The sequence below is a fragment of the Aulonocara sp. 'chitande type north' Nkhata Bay genome, linkage group LG5, assembly GCF_057382095.1.
Source record: "Aulonocara sp. 'chitande type north' Nkhata Bay isolate Kocher_YH1m ecotype deep benthic linkage group LG5, A_spYH_male_GT1.1, whole genome shotgun sequence".
Lineage (NCBI taxonomy): Eukaryota > Metazoa > Chordata > Actinopteri > Cichliformes > Cichlidae > Aulonocara > Aulonocara sp. 'chitande type north' Nkhata Bay.
In genome coordinates this window covers 16,074,638-16,100,594 of record NC_141348.1, presented here as the reverse complement: position 1 = coordinate 16,100,594, position 25,957 = coordinate 16,074,638, and the positions used below count along the sequence as shown (strand labels likewise).

General features: G+C 39.2%; 3 protein-coding genes and 1 non-coding gene across 9 annotated transcripts in view; all 4 read right to left on the bottom strand.

The window, feature by feature from the left end:
* eogt (EGF domain-specific O-linked N-acetylglucosamine (GlcNAc) transferase) overlaps positions 1-499 on the bottom strand; it is a 35,659-nt gene extending 35,160 nt beyond the window's left edge. The window contains exon 1 of one of the 2 annotated variants that reach the window (XM_086291655.1): positions 408-499. The gene's annotated coding sequence lies outside the window, so the exon portion shown is untranslated. Of the gene's footprint in view, positions 1-40; positions 222-407 lie in introns of those variants that run through there. The other variant, XM_086291656.1, reaches the window with a different exon arrangement.
* Positions 500-689: 190 nt separating this feature from the next.
* Positions 690-13,027, bottom strand: tmf1 (TATA element modulatory factor 1). Of its 2 annotated transcripts, none has more exons than XM_086291653.1 (17): positions 12,381-13,027; positions 10,892-12,261; positions 10,096-10,199; positions 9,621-9,747; positions 9,339-9,444; positions 8,724-8,866; positions 6,062-6,228; positions 4,683-4,839; positions 4,494-4,586; positions 4,157-4,313; positions 3,847-4,039; positions 2,697-2,766; positions 2,516-2,608; positions 2,293-2,412; positions 1,997-2,155; positions 1,755-1,880; positions 690-1,614 (listed from the first exon to the last, which is right to left on the bottom strand). In XM_086291653.1, the coding sequence occupies exons 1-17, from the start codon at positions 12,514-12,516 to the stop codon at positions 1,474-1,476; spliced, it is 3,462 nt and encodes a 1,153-aa protein (XP_086147779.1). In that variant the 5' UTR covers positions 12,517-13,027; the 3' UTR covers positions 690-1,473. The 2 variants fall into 2 exon arrangements, with proteins under 2 accessions (XP_086147779.1, XP_086147780.1); XM_086291654.1 differs by having other exon boundaries at positions 691-1,614; positions 10,892-12,258.
* On the bottom strand, positions 2,991-3,063 carry trnar-acg (transfer RNA arginine (anticodon ACG)). Its single transcript has one exon. It is a non-coding gene; the product is annotated as a tRNA-Arg (tRNA).
* Positions 13,028-17,071: 4,044 nt separating the features above from the next.
* uba3 (ubiquitin-like modifier activating enzyme 3) lies at positions 17,072-24,928 on the bottom strand. Of its 4 annotated transcripts, XM_086291649.1 has the most exons (19): positions 24,799-24,872; positions 24,651-24,689; positions 23,485-23,605; positions 23,306-23,386; positions 23,109-23,191; positions 22,938-23,018; positions 22,677-22,720; positions 19,946-20,005; positions 19,669-19,733; positions 19,366-19,521; positions 19,153-19,255; positions 18,898-19,011; positions 18,564-18,617; positions 18,396-18,432; positions 18,214-18,295; positions 18,024-18,124; positions 17,830-17,893; positions 17,660-17,714; positions 17,072-17,564 (listed from the first exon to the last, which is right to left on the bottom strand). In XM_086291649.1, the coding sequence occupies exons 1-19, from the start codon at positions 24,816-24,818 to the stop codon at positions 17,476-17,478; spliced, it is 1,449 nt and encodes a 482-aa protein (XP_086147775.1). In that variant the 5' UTR covers positions 24,819-24,872; the 3' UTR covers positions 17,072-17,475. The 4 variants fall into 4 exon arrangements, with proteins under 4 accessions (XP_086147775.1, XP_086147776.1, XP_086147777.1 ...); XM_086291650.1 differs by lacking the exon at positions 24,651-24,689 and having other exon boundaries at positions 24,799-24,928; XM_086291651.1 differs by lacking the exon at positions 19,946-20,005 and having other exon boundaries at positions 24,799-24,871.
* Between the last annotated feature and the right edge of the window lie 1,029 nt (positions 24,929-25,957).

Here is a 25,957-nt window from a genome sequence, read left to right as displayed (position 1 = left end):
AGCTAGCTTCCGGTCAATTAGCAAGTTAACTAAACTTTACCTCTACGTCGCGACCGTCAATAGTGACCTAACAGGCACGTGAGATGAGATTGAGGAGTTGTTGTGATTATAACGCATTACTTAAACGTTTCTTCGTCTGTGGATAAAAAAAAAGGAAAATACGAACTGAGGCTGACCGGTAACTGAAGTATACTATGCAGAGGCTAACATCTAGCCTTTAAGTTCTTGACAAAGACAAGGAGCCCCCTTAACGTTAATTTTAAGATAGACTAAAGAGGCAGTACAAGAAAAGGAGCAAGAAAAAATGTTTTTACATTTCCGATAAACAAAACCTTTAAAAGAAACGAGACCCTTATCAGTGGTTGCCTATAAAAGATTGCTATAAGTTTATATGAGAGACAGTTTACCTGAATGCAGTCTGCTTTCCCCAGATTGAAGCGATGCAGTGACCGGCGGTCGCCATAACACCGGAAACCTTACACCGGCATGTAATACGAACATTCGGCCATAGGGTGGCGCTGTCCACCGCAGTTTTCTGATAGTAAACGGCACTATAACGCTCTCCACACTCCACGTTATTACAAAATACATCATTCAGTTTAATAATAAAAACACAAATATTCAGTGCAAACTTGTTAATGTGCTTTGTCTCTTACAGAATATTATTCAAATGTAACTAAGGCCACTCAGTTTCAGAATATCATCTCACATTCTAGGTGTTACAATATGGCATTAGTCATTTGTATCAGTCATTTTTTTAAGTTTTAGTCTTGCCAAAAAGTGAAAGAGACACATAGAATTGTTCAGAACAGATTTATTGTTGTGTTGCACTGAGATGTAGTGTTTTATTTGAATGCAATGAAAATTCGATCTTCTGTGTGATTTAACAATAAAGAACCAACTTACTTTTTACTAACCTAATAAATGTATATTAATTTACATATGTATAAAGTTTGAAATCCAATCTTCAGGATTTCACTCAAAGACTACTCAGGCCTACACCACACTTTGTGATCTGTAAGGTGTTAAGAACAATACATAAATTTCTCTGTACAATACATTTTATATATATCTTAAACCTTTCTGATTATAAAGAAATGTTGGATGAATTCATATAGTGAAAAAACCTTCACCAGCTCATACAATTTAAACTATACAATACTATGTTAAAGGTTCAATCACAAGAAATTTTGAAAGCAAACTCCCAAAGATTCCAGATGGACGAGTCAAGTCAACGTCGACAATTCTTCACATACTGATTCTGTATTCATTGTATGCTTTGCACAATTCCAATATTGACACTTAAATAAAGCATATGATAATCAATTAAAACAAAATAACAAATATGAATGAATTTCCTTCTTACACAGTGATTCAACTTAAAAGTTCTACCTCATTGTTTCTTGTGAATGCATTTATTGTTGATATTGTCAGCTGATTCGTGCCCCAAAATAACACGTAAAGGAAACTGGTTTATTTCTGGTTCTTCAGCAATTCATCGATTTGGGTTTTGTACATATTCTTTACATCTTCAAGGTCCAGTCTCAGCTCCTCTGCTTCTTCAGCCTTTTCTCCATACATCTGCAGAATGGTGTTATGCCTCTGCTCCAGATCCTGAAATGCACAGCCACAATAATCAGAAGACACTCTGCAAATAAGCCCTCTCAAGAGGAAATATGATTCAATTCAAGTTTTGACATCTGGCAGCATGGAAAATGTATAACATTAATTCCCTGCGCTGTACAGCCTTGTACCTTCAGCTGAACTTTCAACTTGGGGATCTCTGTCACCTTCTCCTCCATCTCATCGTTTTGATTTGTGAGTCGAACCAGCTCCTGTGCCATCACAGATCGTCTCCTCTCCAGATTAGCGATCTCAAGCTAAAAAGGGGAGAAAAAGAAAAGGACAAAAAGGTGAGGTGCAGTACAAATAACTGCGTGCATTTGCTGATAGCAGAAGCAACAGCCTAATCACTAAAATTTTAATTCGACATTACCTGCAGCTGTGCTATCTCTCCTTCTCTCAGTTTGAGTTGAGACTGGAGGTTTTCTATGATGCTGGAGCCTCCAGACAGTCTGGCCGCCTCATACAGGTTGGTCCCACTCATCGACATGGACATAGTCATAGTGCCCAGTGAATGGTCTAAAGAGTCATCCTGCAGATGGATTAAGAAGAAGGAGAAAAATAATGTACAAAAGGACATCACAGCATTTAAAAACTCATCTTCAGTTTACAGAGCTTAACCTTTTTTATCATATTCCTAACTACCTCTATGAGAAAAGTAGAATGCACCTGTGAAAGAACAGAAGTGTGCAGCCCATTGTCTGCCCCACTCATCGAGCTGGAGCGAGACAAGGAGGGTGTAGATGATGCTAGGGCCTCTCCAACTGATTGTGTCGTGGCCTTTCGCTCCTGATAGGACACAATTGAAATAATGAAGTCATGACTGAATGAAGAAAAGTCAAAACAGAAAAGAAAAGGAAAAAAAAACAACACATAAGAGATTCTCTCAAACCTTTTCCTTGAGTGCTTCCTGTGCCAAATAGCATTTCTTCTTTTCTTGCTCTACCTTCATCTTCTCCATCTCTAACTGATTAGTCAGCAGTAACTGGTAGAAGGAGCAAAAAAAAAGATGCCCATGAGAAATCATTTTCATACAGGACAACATCATAAGTAGAAAATAGCTTTTTTGGTACCTTTTCTTTCTTTGTTTCCTCTAACGTTCGATTGTGTTCTCCTTGCAGGTTTTCCAATTCAACACGATCCCTACATTGATAAAATGAGCAAGAAGTCACCAAAAAAAATTAAACAGCAATAAAAACAGTGCAATACATCTGTGAAATGCTACAAATGAAAGCCTAACTGTGTGATATAAAGGATTACTTTTCTACTTTTCTACATGGTTCCTCAGGGAGAAAAAAGAAAGGTTTATATCTAATGTATTTATATTTCCAACAACTTGTTTTTTGTTAAAAGACCAAAAACAGTGACGAGCCAGCCAGGAGTCGAACCTAGAATCTTCTGATCCGTAGTCAGACGCGTTATCCATTGCGCCACTGGCCCCACCACACCCTCTGCTTTCCTCATCAAAGAAAACAGTCTGCCACTGAAACCACGTGCTGACACATGAGTGGGTGTTGAGGGGCCTCAGCTTCACAGTCACAAATGGCTTTGTTGAAAAACAAAAGCACTCCAGGAAGGATTAGCATTACAAGCGAGACTACTGTGACTCAGTTTTCCTGTCTCACTGAGAAAAACCCGAGCTACTCATTTCTTTTCACATACATATGAAAGAACAAAACCAAACTGCAATCTACAAACAAAGCCTAGCAGAGACTGTAAGATGTTTTTCACCATTAATCTTGACACAGAATATTTTTCTATTGGCACAACATAAAACCACAACCAAAGAGATTTCATTTCATTCAGAGCAACTAATGCAATAAATGCAGCATTTCATTGTGCTGCTCAAACTCTTTGTGTTGTTAACTGATGTTTCAAAGCAGGTTTTTGGAACCAATAAGAAAAACCACAGCGAAAAAAGACAAATGAAATTCAAAGTCAGGCTCTAAGTTCTACACAAAGCCTCTCTGACAACGTGGAGAACAATCCCATTTTTGACAGTCACACTAACACTTTTTTTTGTGCAAAGCAAAGAAAAGCCACCAACAACCAAACGGCAAAAATTGATAATTATCAAACAAACTAACCACACATATGTTTACTTTAACTCCACATATAAGCCACATACAGTAAACGCGGTATACATGATGATGGGGATGATCTACATGAGCACTTAACCCTGTAGACTCCAGTTTGTTTGGTTGGTTTTTTTAAATTTATTACCTGCTGCTCTCATCTTCCAATTTCTCCCTCTTGTTTTTCTCAGCATCCAGCTGTGCCAGAAGCCTGGCTTTCTCCTGCCGAAGCAAGGAATTCTGGGATTCCAGAGAGGCTAACTGGGACTTAATGGACAACAGTTCTTCTGTTGCTGATCGCTCTTTCTCCACAGCAATGGCTAGCTGCGCCTGGGCATCCGCTGTTTAGAGGGGGTGCAAAAACAAATCAAGCTTTTATTCCCCACTTTCTACGATACTGTAATTTGCTGTTTGTTTTACACAGACATGGTGTAAAAGCTTAAATCCCTAAGTCTCACCAAGCCTGTCAGAGATATTCTTCTCAAGTTTTTCCCACGAGGCCGTTTGACCACCCAGTGAGGCCTGTAGGTTTTCAATTTGTCGCAGTAAAGGTCGCGTGGTAGAGGTAACGCTCTGGCTGAGCTCCTGGTTCCTAGTTTCTGCATCCTGAAGTCTCTGACAGAAGACAAGAAATGATGGCATGCATTAAAAAAAGAATTCTGTTGCTATATTTAAAAAAAGATGAGCTCTTTACTGTCATTGTACATGTACCACGAAATTGTTGTAAAATTATTTTCTTCTATCAAAATGTATTTTTCGTCTATTGAGATAATTTAGTTGGAAATAGTATGCTACCTGTTGAAGTTCACTGATCTCCTCTCTCAAATAATCTTCTTTCCTGGCCTGCTGTTGCTCTGCTCTCTGCAGTGCCAGCCTCAGGTCAGCCACCTGTACACAGCATTAGACAACAATATAATGTTGAGTATCTTATAGTTGATGTTTATCACATGTGTTTTATATATTTAGTGTGTGGCCCAGTGTTACCTGGTTTGCTAGGGCTTCCTGTTGTATCTTGGCCTCCTCCTGAGCCTTCTCCAGAGCCAGACTCAGCTGTTCTCTGGCCTGAGTCTCCCTGCTCAGAGCCACCTCTTCAGCCTCACTGGCTCTGCTGGCATTTACCTTGTGTAGTTCTGCTAGCTCCCTAACAGAGATATTGAAGAAGACCATCATCACTGTGACTTTCCATAAATATTACAATCAGCACATGTATCTATGTATATTTATTTAGAGTGGTCCCGGCTCTAAGGTAATATAATAATGAGATGCCTTCGGCTACGTTCACACTGCAGGTGAAAGCGCATCAAATCCGATTTCTTTGACCCTATGCGACCCATATCCGATCATGGTATGACAGTGTGAATTTTCAAATCAGAGCTGGGTCACTTTCGTATGTGGTACTGAATCCGATACATATCCGATGTTTTAGAAAGCGACTGCTGTGTGAATGGTCATGTCACATTAAATCTGTCTTTTGCGTCACTGACACAAGACAGACGCCAATTATCAGCTCCGGAGAAGACATTGCAAACGCTTCCTGGCCATCAAGCGTAGATGTTAGTGAAACTGTTGGGAAGACAACGTTGGAGAAACGTGAGCATGTTATTTGTACTGTATAATCTGCAGATTCTGACAGAAATCTGCAGCCATCCTTTGAAGCACCGCTCCTCTAAAACAGCAATAAGGATAATTATTAGGTTATCTACATTATTATGTAAATAAAATAACTTAAAACAAAAATTGGGAAACGTAAAGTCCGAAGTCTTTATATTAAGGGCCATCAGTCAAACAATACTATTTGGTCTGGGTATAAACAGAGCGCGTTGTGTGTGACGTCTTCTTTTGAGCATTCGGGCCGCTTTGACCGTTCACACTAGAGAGCGTTTGCTGTCACATTTTATTTGTATTGTGAACAAGCAGACAAAAAATCGGATTTGATCAAAAAATCGGAATTGAGCATTAACACCTGCAGTGTGAACGTAGCCTTAGTGTACATGGAACGAGCATGGCCATGAATTGTCACTTTAAATGAAAGGCATGTGGAAAAACAACCACATGGCTTGTTCTGTTTTAAAATACATATCAAAGTTCAACTCGTGGTTGTAAAACATTTAATCAGCCTGACTTACACAAATTAGTTTTTGGCTTTTGGCCAAAATTTGTGTCTTCACAGTGTAAATATGGCAATGAGGAAATAGTATCAAGGGAAACATAGGGAGAGAAAAAACTTTGCAAAAAGAAAACAACATGGATGAGTGCACTCTAATAGCTCTGGTTAACATATGAATGTCTTTACGAATACAGTGACCATTTAGGATCTGCAAAGAATTTGTCATGTCGCAAGCTTATGAGGTTAGTTTGCTTACTTATAAGAGTTGTCCAGAGCAGCCTCGAGGCTCCTGTTTTTCTCCTGCAGCTCCTCAGTGTCTGACTGCAGCCTGCTCAGTTCCTTCTCCTGGCGCTCCACCACACCATTCAGCTTCTTGATGTTCTCTCTGTGCTGTTTCTCCACCTCCTCCTTTCCATCTAGAACCTGCACATAACAGGAAACCATGATCATTTTATAGTTGAAGTAAATATCAATAATTGTCTACACTGGATGGGCAAATGAGATACAAATGTGTTTGAGAAAAAAAAACAACTGAGAAAAAGTGACTTTATCATGTTACATTTACCAGTAATAAATGACTAGTAAATGCCATGATTTACAACATTGTTTTCTTTAGATCTCCTGCAAGAAAACAAAGTATAAGACTTTGGCTTGACATACCATACGTTACACGTGACCATGTTGAAGCCATAATCCACACTACCATAACAAACTGAGAAAACTAGTATGAGCAGCATTGTTTAACAGTGTAAGCAAATGTAACAGTGTTCTTAAGGTGTGCATTTACTCATCATTTTGGAAAGTGACATTTTTATTTTCCACAGTCTCAAGAGTATGATTCAAGGGGCTTTTTCATTTAAAACAGGGCAGAGGAGGCTGTTGAGAGCTTGAAAGCATTTTGGAATTACTTTCATTTTTAAAACAAGCCCCATCTAGTACCATTACTGAAAGGACATGCCAAAACATGCAATAAAAGTAAACCCCTCTTGTAATAAAACCAAATGAATTCCCATAAAATGAGAGCTGAAGAATAAAAACGCTCCCAATCAGCACAATTACGAGCAAGTTCAGCTTAATTATAAACTAATTAACAGGTACCTTTTGATTCTTCCAACATAAGATTTAACCACTAAACACTGAAAACAAAGAATTAATAATATTAATATTATGTTTTTAATTAAAAATTATGATAACATTTTCTTAAAAATTATTGTAAATTAAATTAAATTGCATATATAAACCCCCAAATCACAACAGTAACCTCAAGGCACTTTACATTGTAAGGTAAATACTAGAGATGGCACGATACCACTTTTTTATGTCCGATACCGATATCACAAATTTGGATATCTGCCGATACTGATATGAATCCGATATAGTGTTTTTTAATCAATAAAACGTTTTTTTAATACCTTGCAGCTTTTTGTATAAGTTCATACTCAAGTTACAAAAACAAACACTAAAGCTATTCTGATATACCTGTATGTAAAAAATACACTGCACCCAAAATATTTCATAGTTCAGCAAAACTGATCAATCTAATAACCTTAAACCTGCTCCATCCTTTCTATTCTGGTATTTTAAAGAGTACTTAGCAGAAATATTAAGCAACCTAACTAATAGGGTTGCAAACTCCCAGCAAAAAAAAAAATAGGGAAACACCCTCCACCTCGTGATGCTTAATCGACGTAATCAACTTTAATTTGATGCAGTGTGAAGAAAAAAATGCACAGAAATAAAAACATTTTCTACAATAATTAAATAGATTCAACATCTTTCTTCAACAGAACTGCAGACTGCACAGATGGTATCTTCCCAAAGGAAAAAGTAGTATAGCTTACTAGGGTATATTAGACTTAATAGTTACTATATACAGTAATGGACTTCTATATATTCTACATCAGATTAAAACTTTGGGTGTAAGATTCGGATAATTATTTATTAAAAGCTCAACATTTTAAATGAGAATAAGAAAGAAAAGTATGTCTTTGTGCCCCCTTTTCCCTGTTAATGCCCTATCGCCCCCCCTGGCTAAACTTTGCTAGATCGGCTCCTGCACAGTTACCAGCGTCAGCTACGTAGAAAAAGATCCTGGTGTAGAAAGTAATAATAAATAAATTCTAACAACAGATTATCAAGCTGAAACGTGCTGCTGTTGTTCAGCTGCTGGTTTCCTCTTTCTGGCGCGAAGTGGGCCAAAAACAAAGAAGAGAGACGGACTCGCGACAGAAAAGCCGATCAGCTGATCATTGATCAGTTTCTTGATTGAAGTAGCAGCAGGAGAGGAAGGAAGAGAGAGAGGCAGTTGGTCCATATGTTGTTAAGCTTAACGCGGGAATGCTTTACAAACATTCAGAGATGAACTTACACATTTGCTTTACTTCTCTCTGGGATCACTTCCTCGGAGATGAAATGACGGTTTGGCTACAAATACACACAGCAGCACTATCACGTGACGCACACTGCTCCGACGTGCTACCGTTATGAGCCAAGTTACGCTGTGTCGCAAGTTTTGTGAGGTGCTTTTTTGATATTTAATGGATCAGTTTACATTTTTTATTTCTCTCCGATATCTGATCCAATAATTTAGGTCAGTATCGGACCGATACCGATACGTAATATCGGATCGGTCCATCTCTAGTAAAATACCCTAAAATAATAGCGACTATCAGATGAACCCTATATGAACACGCACTTGGCGACAGTGAAAAGAAAAAACTCCCTCTTAACAGGAAGAACTGGAAGCCGTGATCGGTTAAAGGTGAGGGAAGGAAGAGAGAACAAAATAAGTTGATCCAGGAAAATGAAATTAAACACAAAAACTCAAACTAAACTGCCTTAAAACTAAAATGCTTTAAATAACAGTTGGGTATGAACTTTTATTCAAGTGTAGTATTGAACACATCCCAAATCCCTACCTGCTGGAGCTGTCTCAGCTCTTCCTCTTGATCCTTGATTTTCTTTTGTTGTTTGGTGATCTTTGTGTCACTCTCCTTCTCCTTCACACGCAGTTTCTTGATGATGTTGCTGTGCTGTAGCTGCTGTTTGGACAGCTTTTCACCTAAAAGTGAGAAAAATAAAAACCTACTCAGACACTTTAACAAAGCCGATATGTGATGCTAAGTGGGGCGATCGTGGCTCAAGAGTTGGGAGTTCGCCTTGTAATCGGAAGGTTGCCGGTCCGAGCCCCGGTTTGGACAGTCTCGGTCATTGTGTCCTTGGGCAAGACACTTCACCCGTTGCCTACTGGTGGTGGTCAGAGGGCCCAGTGGCGCCAGTGTCCGACAGCCTCGCCTCTGTCAGTGCGCCCCAGGGTGGCTGTGGCTAAAATGTGTGTGTGTGAATGGGTGGATGACTGGATATGTAAAGCGCTTTGGGGTCCTTAGGGACTAGTAAAGCGCTAAATAAATACAGGCCATTTACCATTTAATCAGTAATAACCTAACAAGTAAGAGCTACTGTCCTACCAAGTGTTGATTATGCCATCTGTTGGTTGCGGTGGAAAAAAAACATGTTCCATAAACAAGTCTTACCCTCTTCCAGCAGACCTCTGATCTGCTCCTCCTTCTCCTTGATGATCTCCATTGTATCACTGGCGTTTAGTCTTGTGGAAAGCTCCTCTCGCAAACCCTTTATCTCCTACAGCACCAAAAGAATAAAATAAAATCTTTGCCACAAAAATTTTGGACATGTAAAATTTTAATTGTCCATCTAGAAGTAATTGTGGTAGGAGAAATACATGAAAGGTCAGCACCTTTCATTTATTTTGTTAATCACAAGTTAACAAGTCACAGACTAAGAGCTCTTAGCATTACCTTCTTAGCTATGTCTCTCTCTTTGCAGGCCAGCTGAGCCTTCCTTTCTGCCTCTGCTATACGCTGGGTGAACTCTTCCTTCAGGGACTGAACAGTGGAGCTCTCCTCCTTCAGACCTATCACTTCACTGGAGGATGAAAGACCTCATTAGTTTAAAAGCTCATTTTGAAAGACAACCTCAAGACCAAGCCAGCGTTTAAAAATCCATACTAGTAGATTAGTATGACAATTCAGAGTCACTTAATTTTTAAGTAAAGGATTTGAAATTCTTAGCAGACTCTTACAGTACTGTCATGCCAATTTAGAAATCCATTTCATTAAATCAGATTGACTTATTCTCCCCTTGCTTGCTCAGTGTTTGCACAGTGGCATTATGCTGGTGACATTTCATCTCACCTACATATCTGGAAGACCAGCACTCCTGGCAAGACTGTTTACACTTCCTTTGTGAACCAGGTGTCTGCCTCATACTCACTCTTTCAGATTGTCACACTCCTCCTCCAGTGTGGCCTTGTCTTTGCTAACTGCCAGCAGCTGAGACTCTCTCTTCTCAAGACGCCCTGATAGCTCATCAATAACCTATAACGTGACCACAACATGCTCTGTATTTACAGAAGATTCTAAAAATGTCGCAAAAGAAATCATTTGGTTCTGTTTAACAAGAAGCGAAATTCTTAAAGTTTATCAATAAAGATTCCAATTTGTCAGGTAAATACATATTTATGGATAAAGAGAAACATTACTTAGATTATAAGCACTGTTACTCAATTCACTGAAAATAAATCCATGACTACTTTTAATACAACCAAGTAAACGATTTAGTCCTTTCTTAAGCAAATATTCAACAAAATTGCTGATTAAAAAGAAGCTTTAAAATAATCTTAAACAGAAAAAACAAAGTACCTAAAGTCACACTAAATGCGCTGAAGATCAAGCGCTGTACAGTTCACAAGCTGTCATGATGCTGTGACATGACAATCTAACAAAGCAATTTCTCCCTTTCTTGCATATGGAGGAGAAAAACTATGCTAAAAATGTTTTTTGTAAATTTATTATTTTTAAATGTGACTCATTTGCCACTTCATCAGTTATACATTACTTTTCAGTTACAGATAAAAACCTACCCTTCTTTGAGCAGTAACCATTTTGCAGGTTGTATTCAATGGATTTTAGAAGCAATATGGACTTTTTCCAACTAGATCTGGCAGTATGTGCATTGCATAAACAATCTTTTCAAATGACAGGACCAGATGCAGACAGCATTTGGTTACCTTCTGAAGCTCCAGTATCTGGACAGTTGAGGCACTTTTCATTTCTGCAGTGATTGGTGGAGTGATCTGTTCTTCAGCTGCAGCGGTGGCATCAGACAGTGTGAGATTAGCCTCCTGCTCTGTCAAGTCTTCGGGCTGCTCGCTATTCACAGGTGTCGCACTTCGTCCGCTTTCCTCCATCTCATCCAGCGACTGCTCCCGCATTGTTTCAGTGAATCCCTCCTCGTCATCTTCTTCCTTCTCATCTACCTTTGCTGCCTCTCCACCTTCCTGCTTCTGACATTCAGCTTGTTGCACTGTTAAAGGGGCAGGACCCGCAGTGACGGATGCTAGAGTCCGACTGCCAGGGATTTCGTCATCCGAGTTGACCTCACTGACGCTCCGGCTATCCAGTGACTGCACGCTAAAGGAATCAATACGCTCAAATGCATCTGAGGAGGAACCACAGCTCTCTGTGAGTTTTGGGTAGTCTTCTAGTCTAGGAAAATCTCCACATGTGGAGGCAGTGAGAAGCTGGAAGGAGCCCTGCATTAGGTGAAGGCCAGTCTTTCCTTCACCGGTTTCTTGTCTAGAGCTGGCTGAGCTCTCGCTCAGCACACTCTCATGGTCAAGCACTTCAATGTCACTGGTGGTTGAGGTTCCTGAGGAGAAAGCACTAACTGGAGGAGAGGGTGTATCATTCTGACGATCCTCTGTCTTTGAGTCTTTATGCTCTAGGAGTACTTCCTTAGTGGATACGGGAGGTGACGGATCAGAAGGGGCAGCACTCTTAGGTTGAGGGGAATCTGTGGTATCCTTCTCTGGTTGGTGTTCTATTGAAGTGTGTGACTGCTCTGCTTTTGAGTCAACAGAAACTACTGAGTCAGCATCTGTTTTCACACTGCTTGCTTTACTGTCAGAGTCACAAGGAAGATCACTGGAAGAGGAAACAGGAGAAACTGGCTGCAGGAGGACAGTGTCTGCTGGTGAGGGCTTGATCTCCACCACCTGGATCTCACCAGCTTTCTGACTCTCATGGATCTTATCAGCAGGTCCAGATTGAGGATCCTCAACCACGAATGACATTTGACTCTCCACATCTTTTTGGACAACAGCCTCTTTGATTTGCTTTTCTTTCTCTTGAGGCCGCCTTTGAGACTTAGTAGGGGGTACTGACACAACCTGAGTTTTGGTGACAGCCTGTGAATCTCCAGGTGACAAAAAGGCACTGAAAAAATTTTCGGATTCATCCACAACAGTACGAGTGACGGGAGTAGTGATGGCTTCCGATGAAGGGGGTGGTGTGATGGTCTTTTCCTCAGTGGGTGCTTCCCACTGTGTCAACCCCCAGCCTCCACTTAATGAAAGCTTTCCAGGTAATGTGACATCTGCTGAGAAAGATTATTTATGTCAAGTCTTTCGATAGCTTTAGCTTCTAATTTTACATTTGCATATCATTTACATACATCAACATTAGCTGTTAACACGCTATATTACATTAATTACTTACCGTGGTGGGGCATTACAGTTGTACCACCCCACTGGTCCTCCTCTTTGATGTCCAGAACTCGGTCGATTGACTTCTGAGCTGATGTTAAAGCTTGTTTAGCGAAGCTGGACAGGTGAGATGCGTTGAACCAACTCATTTTGCTTATAAGGCAAGACAGCAAACAAACTCCAAGTTCAGGATTTGTAACACGGATGTTAGAGCGAATTCAGCGTCAGCAGAAGAATACGTTTATTTTTTCCGTTTTTCCATTTTTTTATATAGATATATAATCAACGCCGACTGGTTGGGAATAATCTGCACTGTCAAAAAACGGACTGTCCACTCCAAGCTTTGATGACAGCAAGTTACCAAACAGCTAGTTAGCAATGCATACCTTTGGTGTATATGGACAGTACCAATGCACTATAGTTTCGGATCGAAAACTGACAAGCTGGCCCTCAAAATCGCTTTCACGCCAAAGGTCAGTCATGCAGGAATACAGTTATCCCCAGAACTCTGCAACCATCGCAAATTCAGACCAATCTCACGTTTAATCCCAAATTTCACGGCTACTTTCCTTGGTTGTCATCGTTTGTTTTGGTCGCTCACAACTTGTAGCAATGCTAGCATTAGCTTGCTCGCTGCTTCCTTTTCCACGTAGCACAGTGACGTCATTATCCGGTCTGAGCCGTAACCCAGCGAAGAAGCGCGTCCGTGCCCCTCCCCCTCCGTAAATATTAGCACAACAGACAGCTATCAGCCAGTAAACGGTATCATTGGTTATTAAACTGTCTCTTAAATCTATTTTTGTGTTTTATTTATTAACCGAGGATACGAGTAAAATAAGGAGTAAAAGAGAGTTTGACTTTGAAACCATTTGTCATTCGTTTCATCAGTGTTTATTAACCAAAAATGTTTGTTTGATTGATGCAAAGAACTTTCTTAGAAGGAAAACCGAAAATTCAGCTTTAGAGAAAGGACATTGCAATATGGTCTGAAAATAAGAACATGAACAAAATATATATATATTGGGGTTTTTTTGTTGTGATATAACCCTGGCATTCAAAGGCTGTATGTAAATATGTTAAGCTTCTGAAGTTTACCCTGGCTCTTGAGCAATCCTTTTGGGAACCAGATCCACATAGGACGTAGTGCCAACTCCTGCTAAGAATAATCTCATTATAACACATTTAATTGGAAATATCTATATTTAAAAATATGTGAATGTGCTTGAAAATGTGAGGAAAAATATTTGGTTATTTAAAGGTGGATTTTGATGTAATTTGTTTGCTAAAACAGTATTTTCTGGTTTGTTGCCTCAGGGATACTATGCAGTTAAATCACCTTTCTTAGGGCAATACTGATAGTGCCTCTAAACTTTGGTATTTGAGACTGCTTGTTTTAGGTTTTAGGTGCTTAACTGCTCTAAAACACCTGATTCTGATCCATTTATCAAGCACCTGCCATGTTTAATACCCAGCTGATCATCTGAACTGTTGGAGCAGAGATTGGGGTCATGGTTTTGAGTTTGGTTAAGTGGTGCAAACCATACATTAATATTAACTAATTTCTAGGAAATGAGCAACAACAGTGTGTATCTATATAACACATTTTCTAGTTGTTTCCACCTCATCCAAAAAAAGAAAATTACAAAGATGTTTAATATCAAGTGTAAATTGGCTTTGCACCACAAATACAGGTGATCTAATTAGAGATGGAACCATATAACAAAACATTAACAGCTTTTGTGTTAACATTTATATATAAACAACATAAAAATGATTAGATTAAAAAAAATGAATAGAACACCTGCTGACCTGTTCCTCTGGTAGATTTTGGATGTGAGGGGGACCTCAGTAAGTAACTGCTGTTGATGGCTTTTTGAGTTGGGTGGAGATGTTGACATTGCAGGAGAGGTTTTCGAAGATTTAGACACCTAGGCTCCACCTGTTTGATAGAAGCAAATCTAGTAGAATTTATACATTTTCTTTGTTTTGTTTCGGTTTATCTGTCATTTTCTTTTTTTTTAATTGAGCAGCTAACACAGCTAACACAGCTAACGCCTAACAGGAAGAAGGTGCATGGTTTTGTTGAGCCTGATCCCTGCAGTTTAGGAAAAGAGATTTACTGTCATGCTACGGGATACATTTGGTTACGTATAGGTTCATAGTCAGACGGAGGACGCTTCAGCATGCCAGAAAAAGAGGACAGGAGAATTTAGATAGTAACAAAACCCCTAACATTAGTGCTTCTCCAATTTTTCCTCTTGATTTTGAAGTATTTCTTTTTTCATCGTATCACTGGAGATGCTACCACACCAAAACATTGACACCAGTGTTATATTCAGACCTGGACAAGTAAAGACATGGCAAATTGTATAATCAGTCAAATGAACAGGTTATAATCCACAATCAAGAAAACGAATCAGAAAGGAGACTCAAAATAGTCAGTCCTCAACTGAATATTTGGTTGATTTTGTAGCATCTTATTTATTTTATCGTGCTGTATGTCTGTTGGATTAGACAACTGAAGTTCGGTTACAAGTTATGTTCAAATTAACTTAAATTTTATTCAGTTTTTTATATAAACCACATATAGCCAATAATTTCCAACTACAGTTCTCAAGACAAAAGCTCCAACAATCAAATGATCCCCTGTGAGCAAGCAATTAGCAAGACCAGGGAAGAAAAACCTCAGTTTAACAGGAAGAAACCTCCTGCACAACCAGGCTCAGGGAGGGGCAGCCTTCTGCTGGGTCCAACTGGGGCTGTTAATGGAACAAGATGTGAAAAAGGAAAACATACAGAGACAGGACAAACCACACCCTATTAGTTATAGAAGAGAAAGGTTAATGACGTATAGTAGCTGTCATGATATGAAGTAATAAGACATGGGGTATCTTCAACACCACTTGCTTTATTGAACCGTAGCAGGAGCGTACATGGCTATAGCAATACTCAGTAGCATAGCCTGTCCTAAAGAGTCCTCCCATGGTCGCCCCCTCTGGTAGCCTTACTAGGACAATATAGATGAGATTTGAGTTGCGAGATTTCAAAACAGTAGTGGAATATAAATACAACCTCCATGCTCTGTAAGGGTTAACTGACCAAGAAGGAGAGTGATGGAGTGCTCTGCTAGATGGGCTGGCCTCCACAGTCCCGTGACCTAAACCCAATTGAGATGGTTTGGGATGAGATGGACAGCAAAGTGAAGGCAAAAGGGCTGACAAGTGCTCAGCACCTTGAGACTCCTTCAAGACCGTTGGAAAACCATTTCAGGTGACTGCCTCATGAAGCTCAGTGAGAGAATGCCAAGAGTGTGCAAAGCAGTAATCAAAGCAAAAGGTGGCTGTTCTGAACAATCTAAAATACAAAGCATGTTTTGGGTTATATCACATTTTTTTGTTTATTACATAATTTTGATGCCTTTAAAGAGAATCTACAATGTAAATGCCCCCCTCCCCTCTTTTGGGGTTCTTGCTCCAACAATTAATTTTAGTAGTTAAGAAATACAGAAAAATAACTCTAAATAATACAAAAAAAGCCTTCACATTCATTTATGACCTTGTACTGGATTTTTGTTGTCGTTTTTTATAGTGTGGTAACAATAGTTCTATCCTATCAGCAAAGTGGTCTTACCTCTAGGGGGTTGAGGTCAACCTCTGAGATCAGTTTTAATCTCTAGCAGATATGCTGCTGTCCCATTATAAAGTTATAGTAGTCACTGAGATCAGAATTACAAAATTCTAAGGGGGCATTGTTTTATTGGGGCGACCGTGGCTCAGGGGGTTGGGAAGCGTATCTGTAACCGGAAGGTCGCCAGTTTGATCCCCGGGCTCCCTGTCCTGGTCGTTGTGTCTTTGGGCAAGACACTTTACCCTACTGGTGTTGGCCAGAGGGGCCGATGGCACGATATAGCAGCCTCGCTTCTGTCAGTCTGCCCCAGGGCAGCTGTAGCTTACCTCCACCAGTGTGTGAATGAATAGTGGCATTGTAAAGCGCTTTGGGTGCCTTGAAAAGTGCTATATAAATCCATTATTATTATTTTATTTTTGAAACAGTCACTCACTGACCCTACAGCAATGTCACAGCAGGGAATTTATGTGTTTTGAGCACTTTTGTTCCCATTTCAGAGGTACTGGTACCTGATAATGTTCTCACTGATCATTTGTGTTCTCTCCAATATGACTACCTCCACACACACACAGTCAAACTGGTGAACCACTGAAAATACCAATGAATTATATTTGTAATTGTGAAAGGCACTCACTACTGTTAAAAATATATGTTAATATGAATAAAAGAACCTTTGGCAGTGACTGACCTTGATCCTAGAACGAAAAGGACACTAAATCAAAAAAGTGGAGGAAAGGTGGTTTTATATGGTTTTACCAATTCAAATTTTGAATCCATTATTTTCCTTTTTTTTCAAGATTTTGAAAATCAGTTTTTCTTTAAAAAAAAAGATTTTTATTTAATAGATTAATAGTTCATTTACAAATATTTGTTTATAATTATTCTTTTCATTTTCCTTTTAAGTTATCAAACAAGAGTCAAATTTAATGTCTAAATGAATAGAAGATATTAAAATGAATGTATAAAATGTATTTCCTCAGGAACATAGATGTGTGAATTACTGCATAATTAATTAATAAATCACAAAAAACCCCACTTGTCTTTCCTCTTCCTGCCACACATTAAGTGCACACAAACTTAATAAAACAAACAAAAAAAAGATTTTATTCCAGTTCACACATCATCATTGTCGATGTGTTTTACCACTTCCGTGGCTAAACATCTAAAAAATGAGTTGAAATAAATAAATATTCATTTGTAAAACAAGTACAAAGTAATCTTAAAACAATAACCCTTGCATCTGTCATTGCACAGAACATGCTATAGGCTCCAGCAAAATATTAATGCAGAAATCTGACATCAATTATTCACCAAAACATAACCAAGTTTGAACTAAGATTTGGCTTTTCAGTGGAAAATGTTAACTTTAGTCAATATTTGTACTGGAACAGTTAAATAGGTTATAATGGTTGACATTTTGACTGAATAAGCAGTAAACTGTTGTAGCTTTTAGATGAGTTGCAGAGGTGCTTGATTCTGTCTCATGAGGTAAAGCAGAGTTTGAACAACACAGTCTGAGGTGTGGTGACATCAGCTACAGCCAGCTCTTGTCCGTCAGCCAGCCCCAGCTCTGGAAAACATGTTCATAACATAAGTGAGTCAGCACATTCACAGTGAACTCATCTGACCAATGTGGAAACATTCTCAGTAAATAAACCAACACACCCTTCAGGGTTTTGGCCAGATTAGGCCGCGTCCTCTGTTCAATGGAAGCAACCGACTGTAAAACAAAATACTTCAGCTACAACCAAAACTTGAACTTCTCCAGAAAACACCTCAAATTGCTCAAAGATTGAACTAGAATACAAAACTGTACTAAATGGGAGGTTAATTACCTGTAAATATAAAGTCTTATTCTTTCCATCCATCGTTGTTGTTATGGCAGGTGATTTCATTTGTCTGAAAAAAATCCATTGTATTTGGTTGTTGGAGGCATTGCAACATAAAGTAAATTGAATATAGCTGGTAGTGTGATACAAACAAGGTGGGAACTAATATTAGGACATCACAGTAAGTGAGGTAAACGTACATGGAGGTGCTCTCGGTCAGGTAGTCCAACACCTCCTGGAGTTTGGAAGATGGCGAAAAGTGTAGGTCCGAAGGTACTTGGCTGCAAGCTGAACAGTTTTCCTGTAATAAGAGTAATAACCACAAACATGCACGCATTATCCAAACAGGCAAGTCTGTCATGAACTAACAGATGCGAGTCAGACACAAACCTTCCTTTCGGCTTCAAAGGTGTAGGTGTACAGGCCGTCAACATCATTGAAGACCATGTAATTATTCAGAGGTAAATATGCACTGCATGCAAAAAGGTAATAGCAATGTTATTAGAAACTGTGAAATATGCATTCAGTTTTTAAACACATTTTGACATGTGGCAAACAACCTGCAAACTCACCTTGATGCTATTTTGAAAACCTCAGTTGCACAAGCAGCTGCATCGAATAAAGCAGAGAAAAAACGAATGCTATTTACAGAGCACTACGAGTGAATGATTAACTTTTATAATTGTTCATAGAGGAATCAGGTCCACAGGTCTTACATTTATTCAGTGTTAGCTACTTACCAGCAATGGCAGCATTTGTGGATGCTACAGCAGGGATTATCCTCTTAACAACCCCTGAAACATTTAAAGCCAATTAGTTTTTTATATCTCTAATCATGAAAGAAAACAAAGAGGAAAATGCAGTTTGGGCAAAAGAAAGAAAAGCTGTACAAAGCATCTGATCTGAATGAACTTTAGGGAGTGTTTTAATGTTTTACTGACACAAAATAAGATAAGAGTTTGAAAGCACCATCAACTTGCTGTGTTTTATATTACTTGGCTCATCTTCCACAGGAGTAGCTAGAAAAGTAACAGTCACCTCATGGCCACAGAAATGCTATTTATGCAAGCTCACCCTGTGTTAGTCTATATGTGACTCCTGTTATGCTGAACTCTGCTGCCCTCTCCAGAGATTTCTGGTACACCCACTGGATGTGTTCTGGGTCATCTCCATCCAGAGACACGTCATCTAATCCACATCAAAACAAACAAAAAATAATAATAAAATAAACAAAAACTGAAACATACTTTCTGTTCAAATGTTTGACTACCTCATAATTGTAATTATTATTGAAAAAAAATATACCGGTAATATGGTGTGACTTCCTACCTCCAAAGGGCATCTCTTTTGGCCATAGTAATATTCGCACGTACTCAATGCAATGTTCTGGCAGACGAGGCATTGAGGCTATTGTACACATGGGGAAGTTGATCTACAGACACAGATTGGGTTTAGCACTGAAAAACTGACTGGGATCTGGTTCTGAAAGATAATTAACTCATGGCTATGATCATTATTTTAGACAAACATCTGCTACCTTACCTGGGGAGGGTAAAGCTCAAGGGTGCAGTCAATGCAGGCTGTCATGCCAGGGAAAATGACTCTGGCATTGCCTTTAAAGCCTTCAGTCCCACCATCAATCAGAGGGATGATGGATGATGGATCTAAGACACCATCTTCATACACCAGCAAAGATAGCTACAAAAAAAACAGAAACACGGAGTTTACATTTAGAATATGTTCCTTTTAGCTAGCATTATCTTACAGATAGAAATCCAGTCATTTTTCAACTGTGCAAAGCTAAACAGATCATGTTAAAGATCACAATAAAGAGATTTAACTTACCAGCATACCATTCATCCACCTCCTCGCCACAATAGAGTCCAATCCACACACAATTATATGGAATTCTAGGTAAAGATAGAAAGAGGGACAAAGTCAAATCCAATTTTCTATGTTTTCTAATCTAATTGGTTTTTTTAATTCAAATTTTGTGAAGAAAATGTCAAAAAAGTGGAGGTATCAAAAAGTGGTGTATCAAGTTTATGGATTCTATAGAGTTCTGTGAAAAACTAACTACTCTGCACTACCCGACTCACTGGACCATCTACAATTTGCATACCGCCACAACAGGTCCACTGATGATGCCATAGCCCTGACACTACATACTGCCCTCTCACACCTGGAGAAGAGAGACACATATGTGAGAATGCTGTTTGTAGATTACAGCTCAGCATTCAACACCATCGTTCCCTCGAAGCTGGACAGGAAACTGCAGGATCTAGGACTGAGCAGCTCCCTCTGCAACTGGATCCTTAACTTGCTGTCTGACAGACGCCAAGTGGTCAGACTGGGCATTTCACCTCATCCCCCATCACACTGGTGCTCCACAGGGGTGTGTACTGAGCCCTCTCCTGTACTCACTCTACACCTACGACTGCACGGCCACTAGCAACTCCAACATCATTGTGAAGTTTGCAGACGACACTACAGTGGTGGGTCTTATCACCAAAGGTAATGAGACGGCCTACAGGGAGGAGGTCAGTGCCCTGACCCACTGGTGTCAAGACAACCATCTCACCCTCAACGTCACAAAGACAAAGGAGTTGATAGTGGACTTCCAGAGGTGCAGCGAAGTACACCACCCCCATCACCGGCGCTGCTGTGGAGAGAGTGAGCAGCTTCCGCTTCCTTGGTGTACATCTGGCTGAGGATCTTACGTGGTCAGTACACATAAACAAAACAGTGAAGAAGGCGCAGCAGCGCCTCTTCTTTCTCAGGAGACCGAAAAGATTCGGCATGAGCCCCCGCATCCTCAGGACCTTCTATCACTGTGCCATTGAGAGCATCCTCACTGGATGCATCACCACCTGGTATGGCAACAGCACCGCCTACAACTGCAAAGCTCTCCAGAGAGTAGTGCGGTGCTCTGAACGGATAATTGGAGGTGAGCTTCCCTCCCTCCAAGACATCTACAGGAAGCGGTGCCTGAGGAAAGCGGGGAGGATCATCAAGGACTCCAGTCACCCCAGCCATAAACTGTTCAGACTGCTTCCATCAGGAAGGAGGTTCTGCAGCATCCGGTCCCGTACCAGCAGACTGAGAGACAGCTTTTTCCACCAGGCCATCAGACTGCTGAACATTTCATAGACACCTCACCTTCACTACTGGAACTTCAACATTATGCACTCCATACTGTACATTAATGCCACTTGTTTTGCACAATATCCAACTACCAACCTCTGTATATTTTATACATTTTATTTTATCGTTTACTCTATTTAATTTTTAAAATATGTATACACACACACACACACACACACACACACATATATACACAAGTAGATATACATATTAGTATACACATTCAGTAATATGCATACACTCTTATATTGTACATATATAAGATACATGATAAGTAGTCAATAGTTTTGTTGTGTGTGTCAGAACAATGAGGCGACTGCTGAATGTTACAGGTGTTACAGGAGTGATACATCTCCTGTTGTCAGGCCTGCAGGTATCAGGCTGTTGTTCTCCTTTATCTCATAGTGGGCAGAAATTATTTTTTGGAGTGGCACAAATAATTTGTGTGGCATCAAATTTGATGCAGAACAGCTGATTGTTCTGTAAATCAGCGGTCCCCAACCTTTTTCGCGCCACGGACCGGTTCATGCCCCACAATATTTTCACGGACCAGCCTTTAAAGCGTCGCGGATAAATACAACAAAATAAAAATAGTACCGGTACCGAAAAAAAGAAGATTTATTCATAACACATGTGAAAAGACCCAGGAAAACCGAGTTAACGTTAAAAACGATAACAAAATAATGCTAAAAACCGATAAAAATCCTGAAAACCATACATTTCACACCTGAGCCTCAACTCTTGCGGCCCGGTCCAAACGACTCACGGACCGGTACCGGTCCGAGGCCCGGGGACCGCTGCTGTAAATACTTTGAAATGTTTATTTAAAAAAAAACAAAAAAAAACCCTGGCTGCAATTTTAGGTAAACAGCTGTAAAAAAAACTTTGTTTGCAAAACTCAGTTACTTTTTTAAAGAAGTAACTATATAATTAATTGCGCAACATTGGTCATTATATACTGTATTCTACAGACAGAGTTACAGGACTCTCTCCCAGACCACAGACTCATACTCATAATACAAGTCAGAGCTTTATAAAAAAAAAAGAAAAAAAAAAAGAAGAAAGTTTTGTTTTCATAATTGGAGATCAAGTTATTTTTACTTCCAATAGTGTTAACATGCTGCACAGGTCATGAACAAGACTTTTTTTAATTTTTTCATTGTAAGTGGGCTAAAGAGGTTAATTAAAAGTAGTCTAACATAAATGCTGTAATTTGATTATTTTAATAAACCATGTAACTTGGATGGATCTGATGCTGGCGTGACCACAGTGCAGACGTCTAATGTTGCTCACAGTGGTCCAAGGGACCGCTCAGGGAGTTTGTGTGTTTGCTCAGACACATGAAAAATTAGAGGGAACATTGCTGTAGCCCTTGGGGTTTTAAGAATATCACAAAGGACTTTTATAGGATTTTGTGGGGTCCTGTGAAAACTTTCTTTTTCAAGTAACTATAGTTAACAAGTAAATTGCTAATGGCAAGTGAGATCATTAAGAAGCAGGTTTACATCATAGGAAAGTGGACATGTGAAGTATGTTTCTCTATTCTATTAAGGGGTGCAATGGCTTTTCATTTAGAGTAAGTTGCACACACTTAAAAAAATAAATTAAACTGCAGTGAGATATTTAATGTGAAACAAAATTAATCTCAAGTGAGCAAATCCATTCAGACATTACAAAAGCCAGTAATGGATTGCCCTGTTGATACTTACGTCTGTAGAATGTTTCATCTAAGTCTTGAATCTTTTTAAAATAGCTGCACAAAACATTTAGGAAAGGTTTGGGTTTTAACACAATATTCACTTCATATTGTTCGCATCACAGAAAAGTAGTATGGTGTCTTTGCATTCTTAAACTGTAATATCTGAACATTCTTCACATTTTGTCCACAATGACTGTACGTTAAAATTTTAGCCATGTGAACGTGATAAAGCATTTGAACTCTCAGAATAGATGCTCAATCAAAAGGATACGGGATTACACAGCATCCAGGCACACGGCTGTTTATAAAGTCAGCAGCAACATCCGCCTTGGGTCGACCTACATCTTTAGCTCTAGTGAAAATTACAGACACATGAAAATCAAAGATAAAACGTAACACAGTAAGGATCAGCCTTTACACAGAACTGACTGATTCTACTCACCTGAAGAGGAACTGTCGATTTAGGTTGGAAACATCAATGGTGTCCATGTCAACAACATGAATGTTGCGAAAGCCTGATAAGGCCTGAGCCACAAGATGAACAAAAAGATGAAAATTAAATACGAACTATTCACTGAAATTATAATTATACCATTTAAATGATAATAATAATAATAATGATAATAATAATAATAATACCAGGTTTTTTAGCAGCTCGCATCCCAAACCACCAGCACCAATGACCAAGATTTTGCAGGTTTCTAACATAAACTGCAAGGACTAAAATAGGAGAATACATTTCATATCAGAGATATCAAATATGCCACAGGACAGAAAAAATGACATATCTGTATCAGATTCCTCACTGCAAATATTACCTCTGTGCTGGGTTCAAAGTCAGGATGCATGAATGGACCTGATCTTTCCAAAAACTTCTTGATATGGTTCCAACGGTCATCCCAGTCAGAGGTGCTTCCAGTGTCTCCATCCACCAACATCCTAAGGATGACATTCATGTTTAGGATGCATTATCAACAGTATCTCTGACAAAAATGTTAAATAGTGCATGCATGGCAACATATGGCCCCATAACATAAAAATGTTTATCGCTACTTAAATTGTACAGCATGGAAAAGAACCAAATCCTATGCTCAATGTTGTGATTAATGTTAACAGGAAGAGCGCTATTTACAGCAGAAAATTAAATGACTTTTAAGAAACTAAGTAGGCATCATTACCTTATGTTTTAATGTCTACTCTACTCTACATCAACCTCGGTTCTCTCACATATGACTCTTTTAAAGCGGCTCTATTATGCAGTTTCATAGTTGTTGCAACAGCGGATGCTCACATTAAACATGGCCAAATCTTTGAGCCAAAAGCTTTCAGTTTCAAAAGCTTGTTTCTACTTATATGGTCATCTCGGGCACACAACTTTGGCCGTGACCACAAAAGCCCCACCGACCTCAAGTTAAAACTTTCTAGTTGTGAAGAGCAGCCAATCAGATGAAAGCTCCCTTAAAGGGCGCTCGCTGAAAGTGATTATAGGGCTTTGGACAGAATGCCTGGGCTACACCAAGGTCCAATATAAGATGAAAAAAATATGAACTTCTTGAAAAGAGTCCAAGATTAAAAAGAGTCAGCAAAGAGTTGGAAGTGAGCATAATTTGTCCCCTTTAAACATCTTAGTAAAACTGCCTGTCTCACGGGTGGGCGTTTCTGACCCACTGAATTTTGGGTAATATCTCTTGCCTGAATAGCTCCCAGCCTGCCGGCAGCTAAGCTAAGTGAATAGCTAACATGTCAACAGTGAGGAGGTACAACAGACCTCAAACTTCGCACAGAGATTAATAATACCACTACTAATTCACTATACAGACGTGTTAGTTATTCACTGTCAACTAGGCAGGATATTTCTGTCAACTAGCTACTCACAAGTTTCATTTACAACCAGCATTAGCTTAGCTCTTCGTCTAGCTAATGTTAACCTTCCTCCTAATGTTAACCTCAAACCTTGCGCCAGTTCTACCAATTGATCACTAACTTCTCAGTCAGCTCCACTACTCTCCTTCTTTTCTTCTCCCTAAAAAGAGAGAATAAAAGAAGGTTGATTCATGCTGTGCTTTCGCAGATTAAGGTGACTTGAAAGCATCTTTCGGGGTTTCTTGCTTGTTTCTTCGGCAGCTACTTACGGCTCGTCCGTCTCCGCCATCTTTGAGTAACTTCAAATGTCCAATTTAGCAGTAGTAAACAAGAAATCTGTCAGCCAACAATAGCGTTACTGTCGGATAAAAGTCTCTGTTGACAATGTTCTGGTTTACAGTTTTAGAATTAATGTGTCCCGCAGCTAGAGGCTGTAGAGCATATAATCTATATAAGATAAATTAGTTGTAATTTTATTATTTAGGTGGAATTTCAATATTCCCATTATCATGAAGGTTGCATTGTCAACAGTCGGTCATAAAGGCGGAAATTACATCGAAGTTCCAACAGATGGTAGCATTTACCTTACGGCTTTACAAGTCACCAGTTTTCAAGCGCAAACTTGTATTGCTGGGCAATACTGCACATTTTAGTATTGATCCAGTACCAAGTAAATCAAGGGCCAGTGTTTGCAATACCGCTGCTTAAGTAGAGCGGGTCGGGGGGCAGTGTGCCATGATTTATGAGATGAATTATTCATTTTCAAATTCTGAACACATTTTAATGACCATCAACCACTGTAATGTTTTTACTGTTCACAATAATTAGTAAATGTAACAAAACACACCTTTCAGCTTTTCAAGCTTTCATCATCTGTTGTTTACATGTGCAATAGGCTATAAATAAAATAGATGTGACAGTCAACACAAAACGATTCAGACGTTTTTAATAGTGCATGTTTATATATTTTCACCCCCCTCCAAAAAAATTATTTGACATCATTCATTCATTTATAATACATACTGATAAAAACAAAGTATCGATCCTATCACCTAGCATCGATTTGAAACCAATGCCAGTACTGGTATCAATACTGTCCATATTGGTTCAATACAGTACCCTTACACCGTATACCTTACTGAAGTGGTCCTCAGTTCATCCTGATAAGTGTTGAAATTAAAACATCTGTGCTAAACACTATCATATTGTCAACTGGGCATGCAAGGAAACAAAAAAAAACTGTTAGCATTAAATGCTTATGGGTATTCCACAAATATGTCGTGAAATGTGACATTTCACGCAGGTTATTGCCTTTGCTTTGTAATACAGGGATTCTCAATCTTGTGTTGTGTCGTTCAGGCTATTTAAAATTTAAAAAATGTTTATGCTCTTGTGTTCACCAGAGTGAACAGAGACAAGAAACAAAAC

What these genes read in the sequence shown, in the direction of transcription:
- tmf1 (XM_086291653.1), bottom strand. Translation starts at nt 12,516, where the DNA reads ATGAGTTGGTTCAACGCATCTCACCTGTCCAGCTTCGCTAAACAAGCT. An exon ending in AACTGTAATGCCCCACCACG is followed by an intron (nt 12,262 to 12,380) that starts GTAAGTAATTAA and finishes AATCTTTCTCAG; the next exon opens with CAGATGTCACATTACCTGGA. An exon ending in AGCTGAGACAGCTCCAGCAG is followed by an intron (nt 6,229 to 8,723) that starts GTAGGGATTTGG and finishes TGTTATGTGCAG; the next exon opens with GTTCTAGATGGAAAGGAGGA.
- uba3 (XM_086291649.1), bottom strand. Translation starts at nt 24,818, where the DNA reads ATGGCGGAGACGGACGAGCC. An exon ending in ACTTTGAACCCAGCACAGAG is followed by an intron (nt 23,387 to 23,484) that starts GTAATATTTGCA and finishes CTCCTATTTTAG; the next exon opens with TCCTTGCAGTTTATGTTAGA. An exon ending in AAAAGAGATGCCCTTTGGAG is followed by an intron (nt 19,012 to 19,152) that starts GTAGGAAGTCAC and finishes GATGTGGATTAG; the next exon opens with ATGACGTGTCTCTGGATGGA.